The following is a 12,899-nucleotide window of genomic DNA, read 5'->3' on the forward strand; positions in this document are numbered from 1 at the left end:
TGTGGGAATAGGCCTTCTCAAACACTGGTGTAATCATAGATTTGTTGATGTCCATTCTTCATTTTCATCTTTCTTTAACTTCTTCATATGCAAATCAGGGTCACTACTTTAAAAAAATCTGCTACAAATACATAAAAAGCCAATGGTTTCTAATAATTTTACTGACAAATAATATAAAGACAATTTTCATAAAATTCAGAATTTTACCATGACTTAATTTATTAATTCACAGAACAGTTATGAAGTACCAACCATATATAAGGAAATACACATCTGTTGCTTCAAACACAGATAAACACACAATTATAATACAATGTGATTTGAAAGCGTTGACATATGAGAAGCTGTAAGTGAGGAAAAGAAAGGCTTTATTGAACAGGGAAAATAAACAGGAGAGGTCCTAGCAATAGCCCATAAACTGCCTCCAGCCCCGCCCTCTCAGCCACATCTCAGAGTCCCTAGAAAACATTGTCTAAGATAATCATCGATGGATAAGAGAGCCTTTTTGGAAAAGTAGGTTTCCTTTAAAGAATTTCCAGCACACTAATGGAGCAAAAAAATCAGGCTTGGATACACTGATGAGGTAGTCATTAAAGACTAGAGGAGGTGACTGCTACTTCAAATGCCAAGACAACAATGTAAATTGCAAAGAATATAAAATATCAAGGAAATATGATACCACCAAAGGATCACAATAATCTTCCAGTAATTAATCCAAAACACATGGAGATCTGGAGATCTGTAATTTATTCAAAAGAGAATTCAAAATAGCAGTTTTAAGGAAACGCAATGAACTATAAGAAAACACAAAAAGCTAATCCAATAAAATCAGAAAAATACTATATAAATAAAATGAGATGTTTAACAAAGAGCTGGAAATAGTAAAAAATAACTAAACAAAAATCCTGGAGCTGAAGAATATAATGAATGAAATTGAAAAAAGCAAGAGTGATAACTGACAGGAAAATGCATCAAGCAAAAAAAAATTAATTTAAAAAAAATCTGTGAATTTAAAGACAGGGACTTTCAAATTATCCAAACAGAAAGTAAAATAAATAAATAAACAAAAAGAGTGAAGAAAGACTATGTGATTATAAGTGAACCTTCATAACGCCATTAGCAATTTCTCTGCAGAAACCTTACAGGCCAGGAGAGAGTGGGATTACATAGAGTGCTGAGAAAAAAGACTACCAATCAAGAATACTTTACTCAGCAAAATTATCCTTCAGAAATCAATCAAATAAAATAAATAAATTTGATACACCACATTAGCAGAATAAAAAAATTAGATGATCATCCGAATATGTGCAGAAAAAGCATTTGACAAAATTCAACATCTTTTCATAATAAAAACTAACTAAATAAATAAAAACTAAATAAAAAAAATAAAATATAAAGTAGGTACTGAGTTATCACACCCGAACATAATGAAGTCCAATATGACAAACCTATAACTAACATCATATGCAGTGGTAAAAAACTGAAAGCTTTTACTCTAAGTTCAAGAACATGGCAAAGTAGCCCACTTTACCACCCCTATTCAACATGATACTGGAAGTCCTAGCCAGAGCAGTCAGGCAAGAAAAAGAAATAAAAGGCATGTAAATCAGAAAAGAAGAAATAAAACTGTCTTTGTTTGCAGATGATATGATCTTATGTATAGATAATCCTGAAGATACGACCAAAAGGCTGTTAGAACTAGTAGAGATGAAGGATACAAAATCAACATAAAGATGCAGGAGTGCCAAAAACTCGTTGGGATGAGCACTGGGTGTTATGTGGAAACTAATTTGACAAAAAACTATTTGTAAAAAAAAAAAAAAAAAAAAAAAAAGATGCAGGAGTGCCTGGGTGGCTCAGTCAGTTAAGCTTCTGACTTCAGCTCAGATTTTGATCTCTGGTTTGTGGTTCAAGCCCCTCTTCGGGCTCTGTGCTGATAACTCAGAGCCTGGAGCCTGCTTCAGATTCTGTCTCCCTCTCTGTCTGCCCCTCCCCTGCTCAGGCTCGTCTCTATCAAAAATAAACAAATATTAAAAAAAATTACAAATTCAACATAAGTTAAATTAAAAATTACAAAATCAACATTAAGAAATCAGTTGCATTTCTATACAACAATTAAATATGTGAAAAAGAAATATAAAGAAAAAATCCCATTCACAAAAACATCAAAAAGAACAAAGCACTTAGCAATAAATTTAATCAAGGACATGTAAGATATGTATAGTAAAACTAAAAGACTTTGATAAAAGAAACAGCAGAAACACAAACGAGAAGATACTCAGTTGTTTATGGATTAGAAAAATTAATATCAAATATCCACATCACTCAAAACACCTACAGACTCAATGCAATCCTTGTCAAAATTCCAGTGACATTTTTTATCACAGAAATAGGAAAAACATTCCTCAAATTTGTAAGGAACGAAAAAGACCCCAAATAGCCAAAGCAATCCTAAGAAAGAAGAACAAAGCTGGAAGCATCACACCTCCTGTTTTCAAACTATTACAAAGCTAACAGTAATAAAAACTGTATTGAACTTGCATAATAACAAACACAAAGATGAATGAAACAGAATCAAGAACCCAGAAATAAACCCATACATAAAGTCAATTAAAATCTGTTAAGAGACCCAAGATACTCAAAAGAGAAAAGGTAATCTCTTCAATAAACGATGCTGAGAAAACTGGATACTCACATGCAAAAGAATAAAATTGTACCCCTACCTCACACCACTCACAAAAATTAACCCAAACTGAAATAAAGATTTCTATGTAAAACCTTAAACCATAAAATTCCTAGAAGAAAACATAGGAAAAAAGCTCCTTGACATTGATCTCAGCAATGATTTTAGATATGACATCCAAAGTACAAGCAATAAAGGCAAAAACAAACCATGGAAAAAACAATGTTTCTGCACAGCAAAAGAAACAAGCAACATAGTGAAAAGCCAACCTACATGACAATAAATTTTTTAAGAAAAAAATAAAATAAAAAATAAAAACATCCAGATTAAAAAAAAAAGAAAAGCTAATTACAGAAAGCCTGAAAATATTTTCAAACCACAAATATGAAAAATGTCAGTATCTAAAACATATAGGGAATTCATACAATTCAAAAGCAAACAAAACAAAACCATTAAAAACTGGGCAAGGCACTTTAATAGACATCTCTCCTCAGAAGATATTAATGGCCAAACGGTACATATAAAAAGGTGCCCAATATCACTATTCGTCAGGGAAATACAAATCAAAACTACAGTGTTATCTATTACTCTGACGTATTAAAATGGCTATTATCAAAAAGACAGAGATATTGTTGGCAAGGATGTACAGGAAAGGAAACCCTTGTACTGTTGTGGGACCATAAATTGGTACAGTCACTATGTAAAACAGTACGGTAGTTCTGCAAAAAACTAAAAATAGAACCTCCATATGATCCAATCATCCCATTTCTGAGTGTATATATTTTTTAAATAGTTTATTGTCAAGTTGGTTTCCATATAACACCAGTGCTCATCCCCACAAGTGCCCTCCTCCATGCCCATCACACCCCTTCCCCTCTCCCTCACCCCCATCAGCCCTCAGTTTGTTCTCAGCATTCAAGAGTTTCTCATGGTTTGCCTTTTGGGTGTATATCTTAAAGAAATGAAATCATTACCTCTGCACCCCTATGTTTATTGCAGCAGTATTTACAATAGTCAAGAAACAACCTAAGCATCCATCAATGGATTAGTGGATTAAAAATTAGGGTATATATTTACAATGGAATATTTTCAACCACAAACAAGGAAATCCTGCCATTTGTGACAAAATGAGTGAACTTGAGGGCATCATGCTTAGTAAAAATAAGTCAGACACAAGAAGACAAATACTGTATGATCTGACTTACATGTGGAATCTTAAAAAAAGAAACAAATTCACAGAAATGGAATAGACTGGTGGTTGCCACAGGTAGGAGACTGTGAGAAATGGGTCGATACTGGTCAAAGGGTACAAACTGCCTGTTACAAGATTAATAAGTTCTGGGGATCTAGAGTGCAGGATAGTGATAACCGTTAACAATACTGTAATATTATATATTTGAAAATATATATATTTCAAATATACATAGTATATATTTGAAAACTGATGAAAGCATATATCATTGCAAAAAAATGATAATTATGTGAGGTGATGGAAGTATTAACACTACTGTGGCATACAATATTAAAGTGTATCAAATTAAGACAGGTATACCTTATAGTTACACAGCTGTGTGTTAATTATATCTCAATAAATCTGGAAAACCTTCAAAAATTGAAAAGTACTCATATGTTATTATATATCACTGAAAAATAGCAATAATCTGATTAGTTATACTTTCAAAGAATGGCTCAGTCCGTTAAGCATATGACTTTGGCTCAGGTTGTGATCTAATGGTTTGTGGGTTAAGCCCCACATCAGGCTCTGTGCTGATAGCCCAGAGCCTGGAGCCTGCTTCGAATCTTTATCTCCCTCTCTCCCTTCCCCTCCCCTACTCTCACTTTGTTTCTCCCTGTCTCTCAAAAATGAGTAAGTGTTAAAAATAAAGTTTTTAAAATATGATTTCATAACTTTTGTATCCTTTTATGTTAGTTATCTAATCCTAACATAAAAAACTGGATTTACCAAAAAGAAAATTGTAATTACTTTTTCATGGGCTAAATGCATGCGAGAGAGTATTATTACCATATAGCTACATAAATTTCCAAAGAGAATGAAATTTTCCACAGATTATTTAGGACTTAAACATGAGCCCCTAAGAGCACCAAAAACAAAAACAAAACTACCAATCGTTTTTCCAAAAAACTTTTATACAGATAACTTTTCTAGTTAAAATAACATCCAAGAAGGATCTTCCTGAAAGCAATTATTAAACAATTCCTCTCGATCCAAACTTCAAAAATAAATCTGTAATTATAGAATATGAAATAGCTTTCATTTTCAACACAGTCAATAAAAGCAACTTTTAAATAGAAAACATGTGGTTAAAGTCACCTCAAACTGAGAAAAAAAGAAAAACCTTAACACATAGCCATGGTAATAAGAAGCCACCAGAATCAGTTTTAAATGTGTTATTCAATGCCCACCAGCCTTACTCACCAACCAATTTCAGCTCCTTCCTTTTGAAAGAAAGCCAAGGGACAAAATCACTCCAAAACACATGCCTCGGAGTGCCAACCAATCAACAACAGTCTTACCCAAATAACCATGGTGCTTCAGATGATGACAAACCATTTAATTCTCTGAAAGTCCCCCAATCCTTAAAATCCACTCTTCCCCAAACCCTGTATAAGAAAATCAGACTGCTCTGTTAGATAGGACTATACTTAACCAGCATAGCTTGCTCTTATTTGTAAGCAATAAATTACAACTTCATCTTTTTATTTCAGATATTGAGGGCTCATAATTCTTTGGCAAGAATTTTTAAAGTCCTATAATAATTTGCCACCATATTTTATTTTCCTTAATAAAAATATAAAGGAAGTTTGCTATTCCTTCGATGCATTTTACCATTAATACAGCTAAAAGAATAAGTAGCAAGTAAACAGAATATTGGGCTCCCACAAATCCAAAAATGCATATAACTGGCAGGCTTAATTGTCAGAATGAACCCAAGTCAAACTTTGTATAAGTGAGAATTAGTATTATGTTAAAAACAATACACACAGGTCAAACTCCATTCACTCAATAAATATTATTGAATAAGTACTATATATACTAGAACATTTTCTAGGCACTGAGGACATGGCAAATGAACAGATAACAATCCTACTCATGAGTGAAGTAAATACATTAACAATAAACTACATAGGCAAAATATAGAGTATTAAAGAAGAAAAACTAAAGCAGAGAAATCAAATTTTGGTGTGTTACAGTGAAAGGGGTTGTTGAAATACTAGTCAGGATGGGCAAGAAAGGACTTGCTGGGAAAGTGACTTTTAAGCCACTGAAGGGAAAACTGAAGGGGGAAAAAAAAAAGGAAAAAGCAAGCCATGGGGTATCTGAGGGAAAGCATTCCAGATAGAGCCGACAACAAGTACAGAAGTATGCCCCAATGTTCAAAAAATAGTGAGAAATTCAATGTGGCTGGACAGAATGAAAGGGGTAGAAAATAGTTCAAATCAGTGAGAGAGAGAAGGAGAGACCTGAGAGGAACATATCATACAGGCCTTGTAGCGTTATTAGGAAGAATTTTGGCATGTACTTTGAGTGAAATGGGTTTTGAGCAGAGGAAGGACACAATCTGACATGTTTCAGTAGCTCCAATGTGTTTAGAATTAATGGAAACCGAGAAAAATGAAAGAAAAAACAAAGAAACCAGAAGACCAGTTAGTCACCTATTACACCAACATAGACAGCAGTATCTTAGTCATGGAAGATGTATTTGGCTTCTGGATATATTTGAAGGAAGACATGACAAGATTTGCTGACAGATTAGATGTGATGTGTACGAAAAAGAAAAAGAAAAAGACAGGACTCAAAGATGATAACCAAGTTATTTTTTTAGCAGAGCAACTCATATGTTGGGAGCCATTCTGAACTCACTAGTTGAGAATACTCCTTGTGAGGTTAAGGCAAGTTTGCATGCTCTCTTGCCGTCAGATGAGAATCAATATCCACCCCTACTCAATTATTTCTGCTTGAGCACTGACCCCCAAAGCACCTTGTTGATTGGCATCTGGGAGTGACTTATTCTGGCCCTGGTATGATGATTGCACCTTGTGAAGGAATTTGTTGTAGCTTGGAAAAACGTTGATGCTTAGTAATCTGGAAATAGATCAGGACTGAGTTATCAATGACACAAAAAGGTCAGCTATTGCCTTCAGGTTTACATTAATAAAATAATAACTTTGGTACAGACTGATGTACTATTCCTGGGCATGGATGACGTTATAGGAACTATAAGGCTTGTGGCTAATGTTTAGATGTTTTCTTTTCTGGTTATGGGAGCAGACATTGTGAGGATTCTGTTTTTCTTAACACTTCCCATTAAGCGATAAACAGGCTATGGACCTCTGCTCACAAAGAACTAACTTTTGCCTTTACTATGCTAAAATCATTATCCTGTTTGTATTTGAATGCTAAAGATGCTTTCCTTCCTCATATGATAAGCATGAGTACCCTTATCTAAATTATACTCATAAGGTTATGCATAACAATGTTCTGGAAAGTTTTTACTGATCAAAGAATTTATCATCAGAATGCCAGTTATGTGCTATCCCCCAAAAACTTAATCATAAAATAAAGTTGAGTCACAGACAGTGAGGAGATGCCTGCCTAGTGACCAGAAAGAATCTCAGGGCTCTGTCACCGACAACATCCATCCTTCAGGGACCCCTGGACTTGGACTCCGGCACTTAAGCAACTGTTATTAACTCACTTAGGAAAGACATGGAAGGCAGGTATTAAGAAAGAATATCAGTAGTTCAATTTTGGACATGTTAAGTTTGCAATACCCAATAGCTTTCCAAAAAGAGATATCAAGTAGGCAGTTTGATACATGGGTCTGGAATTATGAAGAGAGATCTGGGATGAAGATATAAACTTGAGGATCATTAGAATACACAAGATTGTAAAAGTCACGAGAAACAAGATCAAAGACAGATTCCTAGAAGACATCAATGGGTAAGAGACAGGAATGAGGAGAAACAAGCAAATCAGGCTGAGGTGTACAGACTAGAAAGGCAGCAGGAAAATCAGGTTATATCACTAATAAATGAAAATTTAGTGATATCCTAAAAGCTAAATATTTAGGAGACAAAATCAGGGAGGAGAGAGTTTTCCACTGGGTCAAATATTGCTGAAAGAATAAGAAAAATGAGATGTATGAAATTATGTTTAGATTTATTAAAGTGAAAATTAATGGTAACTTTGATTACCAATTGATTACTCCAGAAAAACAATTCTGGAGTAGTGAGAGGGAAAGTTACTACAATCAATTCAAGTGTGGATGGGAGGGAAATCAGGATCAAAGAGTGTAGATGATTCTTTTAAGGATATCATAGCTAAGTGGAATGATCACAGTTGATCTACTTTTCTAGTATTGCTATAATTTTCAATTGTTACATAATGATTATGTAGTATTTTTGTAATATTTTGAAGTTTTAAATTAACATGTAACACTAAATAGATTTTTTCAATGCCAGACCAAGGTACTAAATAACTCAAAATTATACAATAAGATTCCTTAAAATTTTTCTAGATATTTAATATTATATAAACTGATTACCATTTTTCTCATGCTTAGAAAGACCACAGAAAAACTAAGTTTCAAGGCAGTATTTCGTGCTTGATAAAAATTATCTCACTCTAAGGGCACCTGGGTGGCCCAGTCAGTTAAGCATCTGACTTCTGATTTCGGCTCAGGTCATAATCTCTAGGTTCATGAGATCAAGCCCTGCATTGGGTTCTGCACTGACAGCAGAGAGCCTGCTTGGGATTCTTTCTCTCCCACTCTCTCTGCCCCTCCCCCTTTCATGTGTACATGCTCTCTCTCTTTCTCAAAATAAATAAACATTTTTAAAAAGTCACCTAACTCTAGGATATTTTATACTATCCAAAATAGTCATATTAAAATGTTATAAATAGGGGCACCTGGGTGGCTCAGTTGGTTAAGCATCCGACTTCAGCTCAGGTCATGATCTCACAGATCATGGGTTCAAGCCCTGTGTCGGGCTCTGTGCTGACTGCCAGATTAGAGCCTGGAGCCTGTTTCAGATTCTGTCTCCCTCTCTCTCTGACCCTCCCCTGCTTACGCTGTCACGCTGTCTCTCTCTCTCAGAAATAAATAAAACATCTTTAAAAAATAAAAATAAAATAAAATTTTATAAACAGAAGTAAAAGGGGCTGGAGATGCAGATAATTTTCCTACTTTGTAAACTGAATTTTCATAAATTATATAATATGAAGGCACTGTTGAAAATTTGGTGTGGTGCATGTTGAAATATATTCTCTTTAAAAAGGAAGGATAATGGCATGCAAGCAAAGTACCTTTATAAAAATGATTCATTGCATTAGCAGCATCTTGGTTTATAGCACAGGGTCATTAAATGTTTATACAGAATATGAGACAAGTTGCCATGTGAAATGTCTTGGCAATATTCAGATTAATTTGAGAGTCCAACATTTGAGCACTCATGCACTGGGAACCAAAACCAAAAATCTAATAACTAGCAATTTTGTTGGTAAGATACTGCCAGTGTACTAGGTAACTTCCTTTTGCAATTCAGTAGATATTAAAATGATTCTAACAAAATTTGCATGAGACATGATATCAAACCAAATGCTTTAAATATATTTTGTTAAACCATCAGTACACTATAGACCTAAATTTTGTAAAATGGTCATATACTACATTATTTTATAGATGTGAAAATTTACTTCCTTAATAATGGATATTTAGCATGTCTCCAGGGTGCTTAGGTGGCTCAGTCTGGTGAGCATCCAACTCCTGATATTGGCTCAGGTTGTGATCTCATGGTCGTGGGATCGAGCCCTGTGTTGGCCTCTGCACTGTTAGCATGGAGTCTGCTTGGATTCTCTCTCTCCCTTTCTGTCTCTGCCCTTCTCCAGTGGTTGGACTCACAAGTGCACACACTCTCTGTCTCTCTCTCAAAATAAGTAAATAAACATTTAGACTATCTCCAATTTTTTGATATGAGAATGCTATAATAAATATTCTTAACATACATATGTAATATATTTATATAAGTAACCTTAACATATCTGTCCTATTTTATATATATAATAATATATAATCAATGTCCTTAGAATGTGTGTGTGTGTGTGTGTGTGTGTTTACAGAAGTCATGTTTTCTATAAAACATGAAGGATCCAGTCCTGGCAATGAAGCCATTGGAATAAAGGGATGACATACCTGAAAAAAGTATTTTAATGTTTTATTACTTATTTTTGAGAGTGAGATAGAGCACAAGCAGGGAAGGGGCAGAGAGACAGGGAGACACAGAATCTGAAGCAGGCTCCAGGCTCTGAGCTGTCAGCAAGGAGCCTGATGTGAGGCCCAAACTCACAAACTGCGAGATCATGACCTGAGCCAAAGTTGGGCGCTTAACTGACTGAGCCAACCAGGCACCCTGACATCTCTGAAATTTTGAAACACACTGCTCAATCACTCTTCAGAAAGAATTTACCAATTTCATCTAGCCACAGTGTAAAAGGATGTCATTTCCCTCACATTTGCTAACTAAGGTTATTTTTTTTAATAAAATATTTATGACTATGACTGCAAACAAATGGTATCTCATTTGCATCTTTAGCACGTAGGGTANATCATGAACATGAGCTCAAAGTACAAATTTTGTTTCATAAGAAAATAACAATTACCCCCACACTAATTAAATATTGCTATAGGCTTACCTATTAGAATCTTCATTTTCTATAATGGGAAACTGATGTCTATCAGTTTTTCCATTCTTTCTCTGTTGAGTGAATCCAGAAGCTGCAGCATCGTTTTCTGATACTTCCATTTCACTACTTCTGTGCTGCTTCTTTTCTTCTTCAACCTTTAATGAAAATTTGATACTAAGGATAACTGTTACTTTATTCAATAAAAAGAAGTTTTTCATTAATTTTATCAGTTGACACTTAGTTTGTCATAATTTTAACTGATAAAAATATTTTGTGTTTCGGCAAAGGAAACAATACACAAAACTAATAGGCAACCAACGGAATGGGAAAAGATAGTTGCAAATGACGTATCAGATAAAGGGTTAATATCCAAAATCTATAAGGAATTCACCAAACACCACACCCGAAAAACAAATAATCCAGTGAAGAAATGGGCAGAAGATATGAAGAGACACTTCTCCAAAGAGGACATCCAGATGGCCAACAGACACATGAAACGATGCTCAGCATCCCTCCTCATCAGGGAAATACAAATCAAAACCACCCTGAGATACCACCTCACGCCAGTCAGAGTGGCTAAAATGAGCAAATCAGAGGACTCTAGATGCTGGCGAGGATGTGGAGAAATGGGCACCCTCCTACACTGTTGGTGGGAATGGAAACTGGTGCAGCCCCTCTGGAAAACAGTGTGGAGGTTCCTCAAAAAGAACTCTCCTATGACCCAGCAATGGCACTGCTAGGAATCTACCCAAGGGATAAAGGAGTACTAATACATAGGAGCATACGTACCCCAGTGTTCATAGCAGCACTCTCAACAATAGCCAAAACATGGGAAGAGCCTAAGTGTCCATCAACTGACGAATGGATCAAGAAGATGTGGTTTATCTACACAATGGAATACTACATGGCAATGAGAAAGAATGAAATCTGGCCATGTGTAGCCACATGAATGGACCTTGAGGGTGTCATGCTGAGCGAAATAAGTCAGGCAGAGAAGGACAGTTACCATATGTTTGCACATATAGGAGGATTAGGAGGAACTTAACAGAGGACTGTGGGGGAGAAGAAGGGGGGAAAATGGTGGGGAAGGGGGAGGGAGGCAAACCATGAGAGACTCTTGAATGCTGAGAACTGAAGGCTGATGAGGGTCAGGGGGAGGGGAAGAGGGGTGATGGGCACGGAGGAGGGCACTTGTGGGGATGAGCACTGGGTGTTATGTGGAAACCAACTTGACAATAAACTATTAAAAAATAAATAAAATAAAACATTAAAAAAATATCTTGTGTTTACTTTATCATTACAAGTAATTGTAATTTTTTGTAAAGTCTGCTTCATTTCAAAAGAAGCAGAATTTTCCAAAATTTCTAAAAGGGCTTTCTTAATTTTGTACTCTTATTCATATCCATGCTTTGCTACCTAACATTCCCCACCCCACCCCCTACTCCATCTGACCAAGAGATACAAAGAAATAAAAAGACAAAGGCAAAATTTGTCCTTTTCTGACTTTACCACTGGGGTTTTACATAACAGTCAGATTTAATTAAAAGATGTGACATTGTGGTGCTCCAGTGACAAATAGGAAGCTTTCCTCTTTCCGCACTCAGCTATTCTTTCCCTAACTGCCTTTTACAATTATTTTTCATATGGATCCTAAGGTTATCAAAAAAAAAAAGTGACAGTGTTCACTAAAATTGATGAACCAGTTTGCCACAACACAAAAGAAACAGAGTGAAACGAATGTTAGGCTGGAATTCTGGGAAACCAGTAATGCTCTCCAAATTGCACATTCAATAAGCATAAAATTTTATGGGAGCTATAAAAGTAATTATCAACTTTAATCCCATTTCTACTGATAGTGGAAGTAAACTAAAAAAGGGTTAAATGATTTGTCCAAAGTTCCTAAAAAGTGGTATTACCTAGCATTTTATGGTACCAAAAGAGATGATACAATTCTTTAATGCTGACTCAGATAAATGACCACAATTTCATTAAATTAATCAGATACATTAAGAATGTGACTTTGGCACAATAAGTTAATACCTTAATAGGAGGCGAAAAGATTAGCTACTTTTTCTTTTAAAGGAGGATATCTCTAGATTTTGTCTATTTTTAAAACCCAGCACACATCAAAATTCAGTTTAATCCCTTGGGAGTTAAATACTGAAGGTTTCCTGAAGGTTTATGCTACCTATATGGTAAAAATCATACATGTCAAAATGTATCATACTTTATTAAACATAATGTGAAGGTCTGACTCAACAGAAACATCTGAGAATGATAAAAATGTGAAAAAAGTGGTGATAATATAAATATTTGTTATCAAAAATACCTCAAAATGGTCATGTTGAAATTCTAAGTTCCAAGGTTTTGAGTAAGGTAAGACTGCACATACAGAAGCAATAAATAGGTTGGGAATATTTGTTTATATACCTTCACTTAGTTATTGCTTCTTTCCCATTTTACTGTTTATGGAAATGCAATTTATATTTAAGCCAATAGATTTAAAAAAAA

General features: G+C 35.0%; 1 protein-coding gene across 1 annotated transcript in view; it reads right to left on the bottom strand.

Moving 5' to 3' along the window:
• Positions 1-12,899, bottom strand: part of ANKRD26 (ankyrin repeat domain containing 26) — a 110,383-nt gene that overhangs the window by 44,742 nt on the left and 52,742 nt on the right. Inside the window, exon 18 of the mRNA XM_077772392.1 lies at positions 10,398-10,543. Coding sequence (XP_077628518.1) covers positions 10,398-10,543 — 146 coding nt within the window. The remainder of the gene's footprint in view (positions 1-10,397; positions 10,544-12,899) is intronic.

The sequence above is a fragment of the Crocuta crocuta genome, unplaced genomic scaffold (assembly GCF_008692635.1).
Source record: "Crocuta crocuta isolate KB4526 unplaced genomic scaffold, BGI_CrCroc_1.0 scaffold96, whole genome shotgun sequence".
NCBI lineage: Eukaryota > Metazoa > Chordata > Mammalia > Carnivora > Hyaenidae > Crocuta > Crocuta crocuta.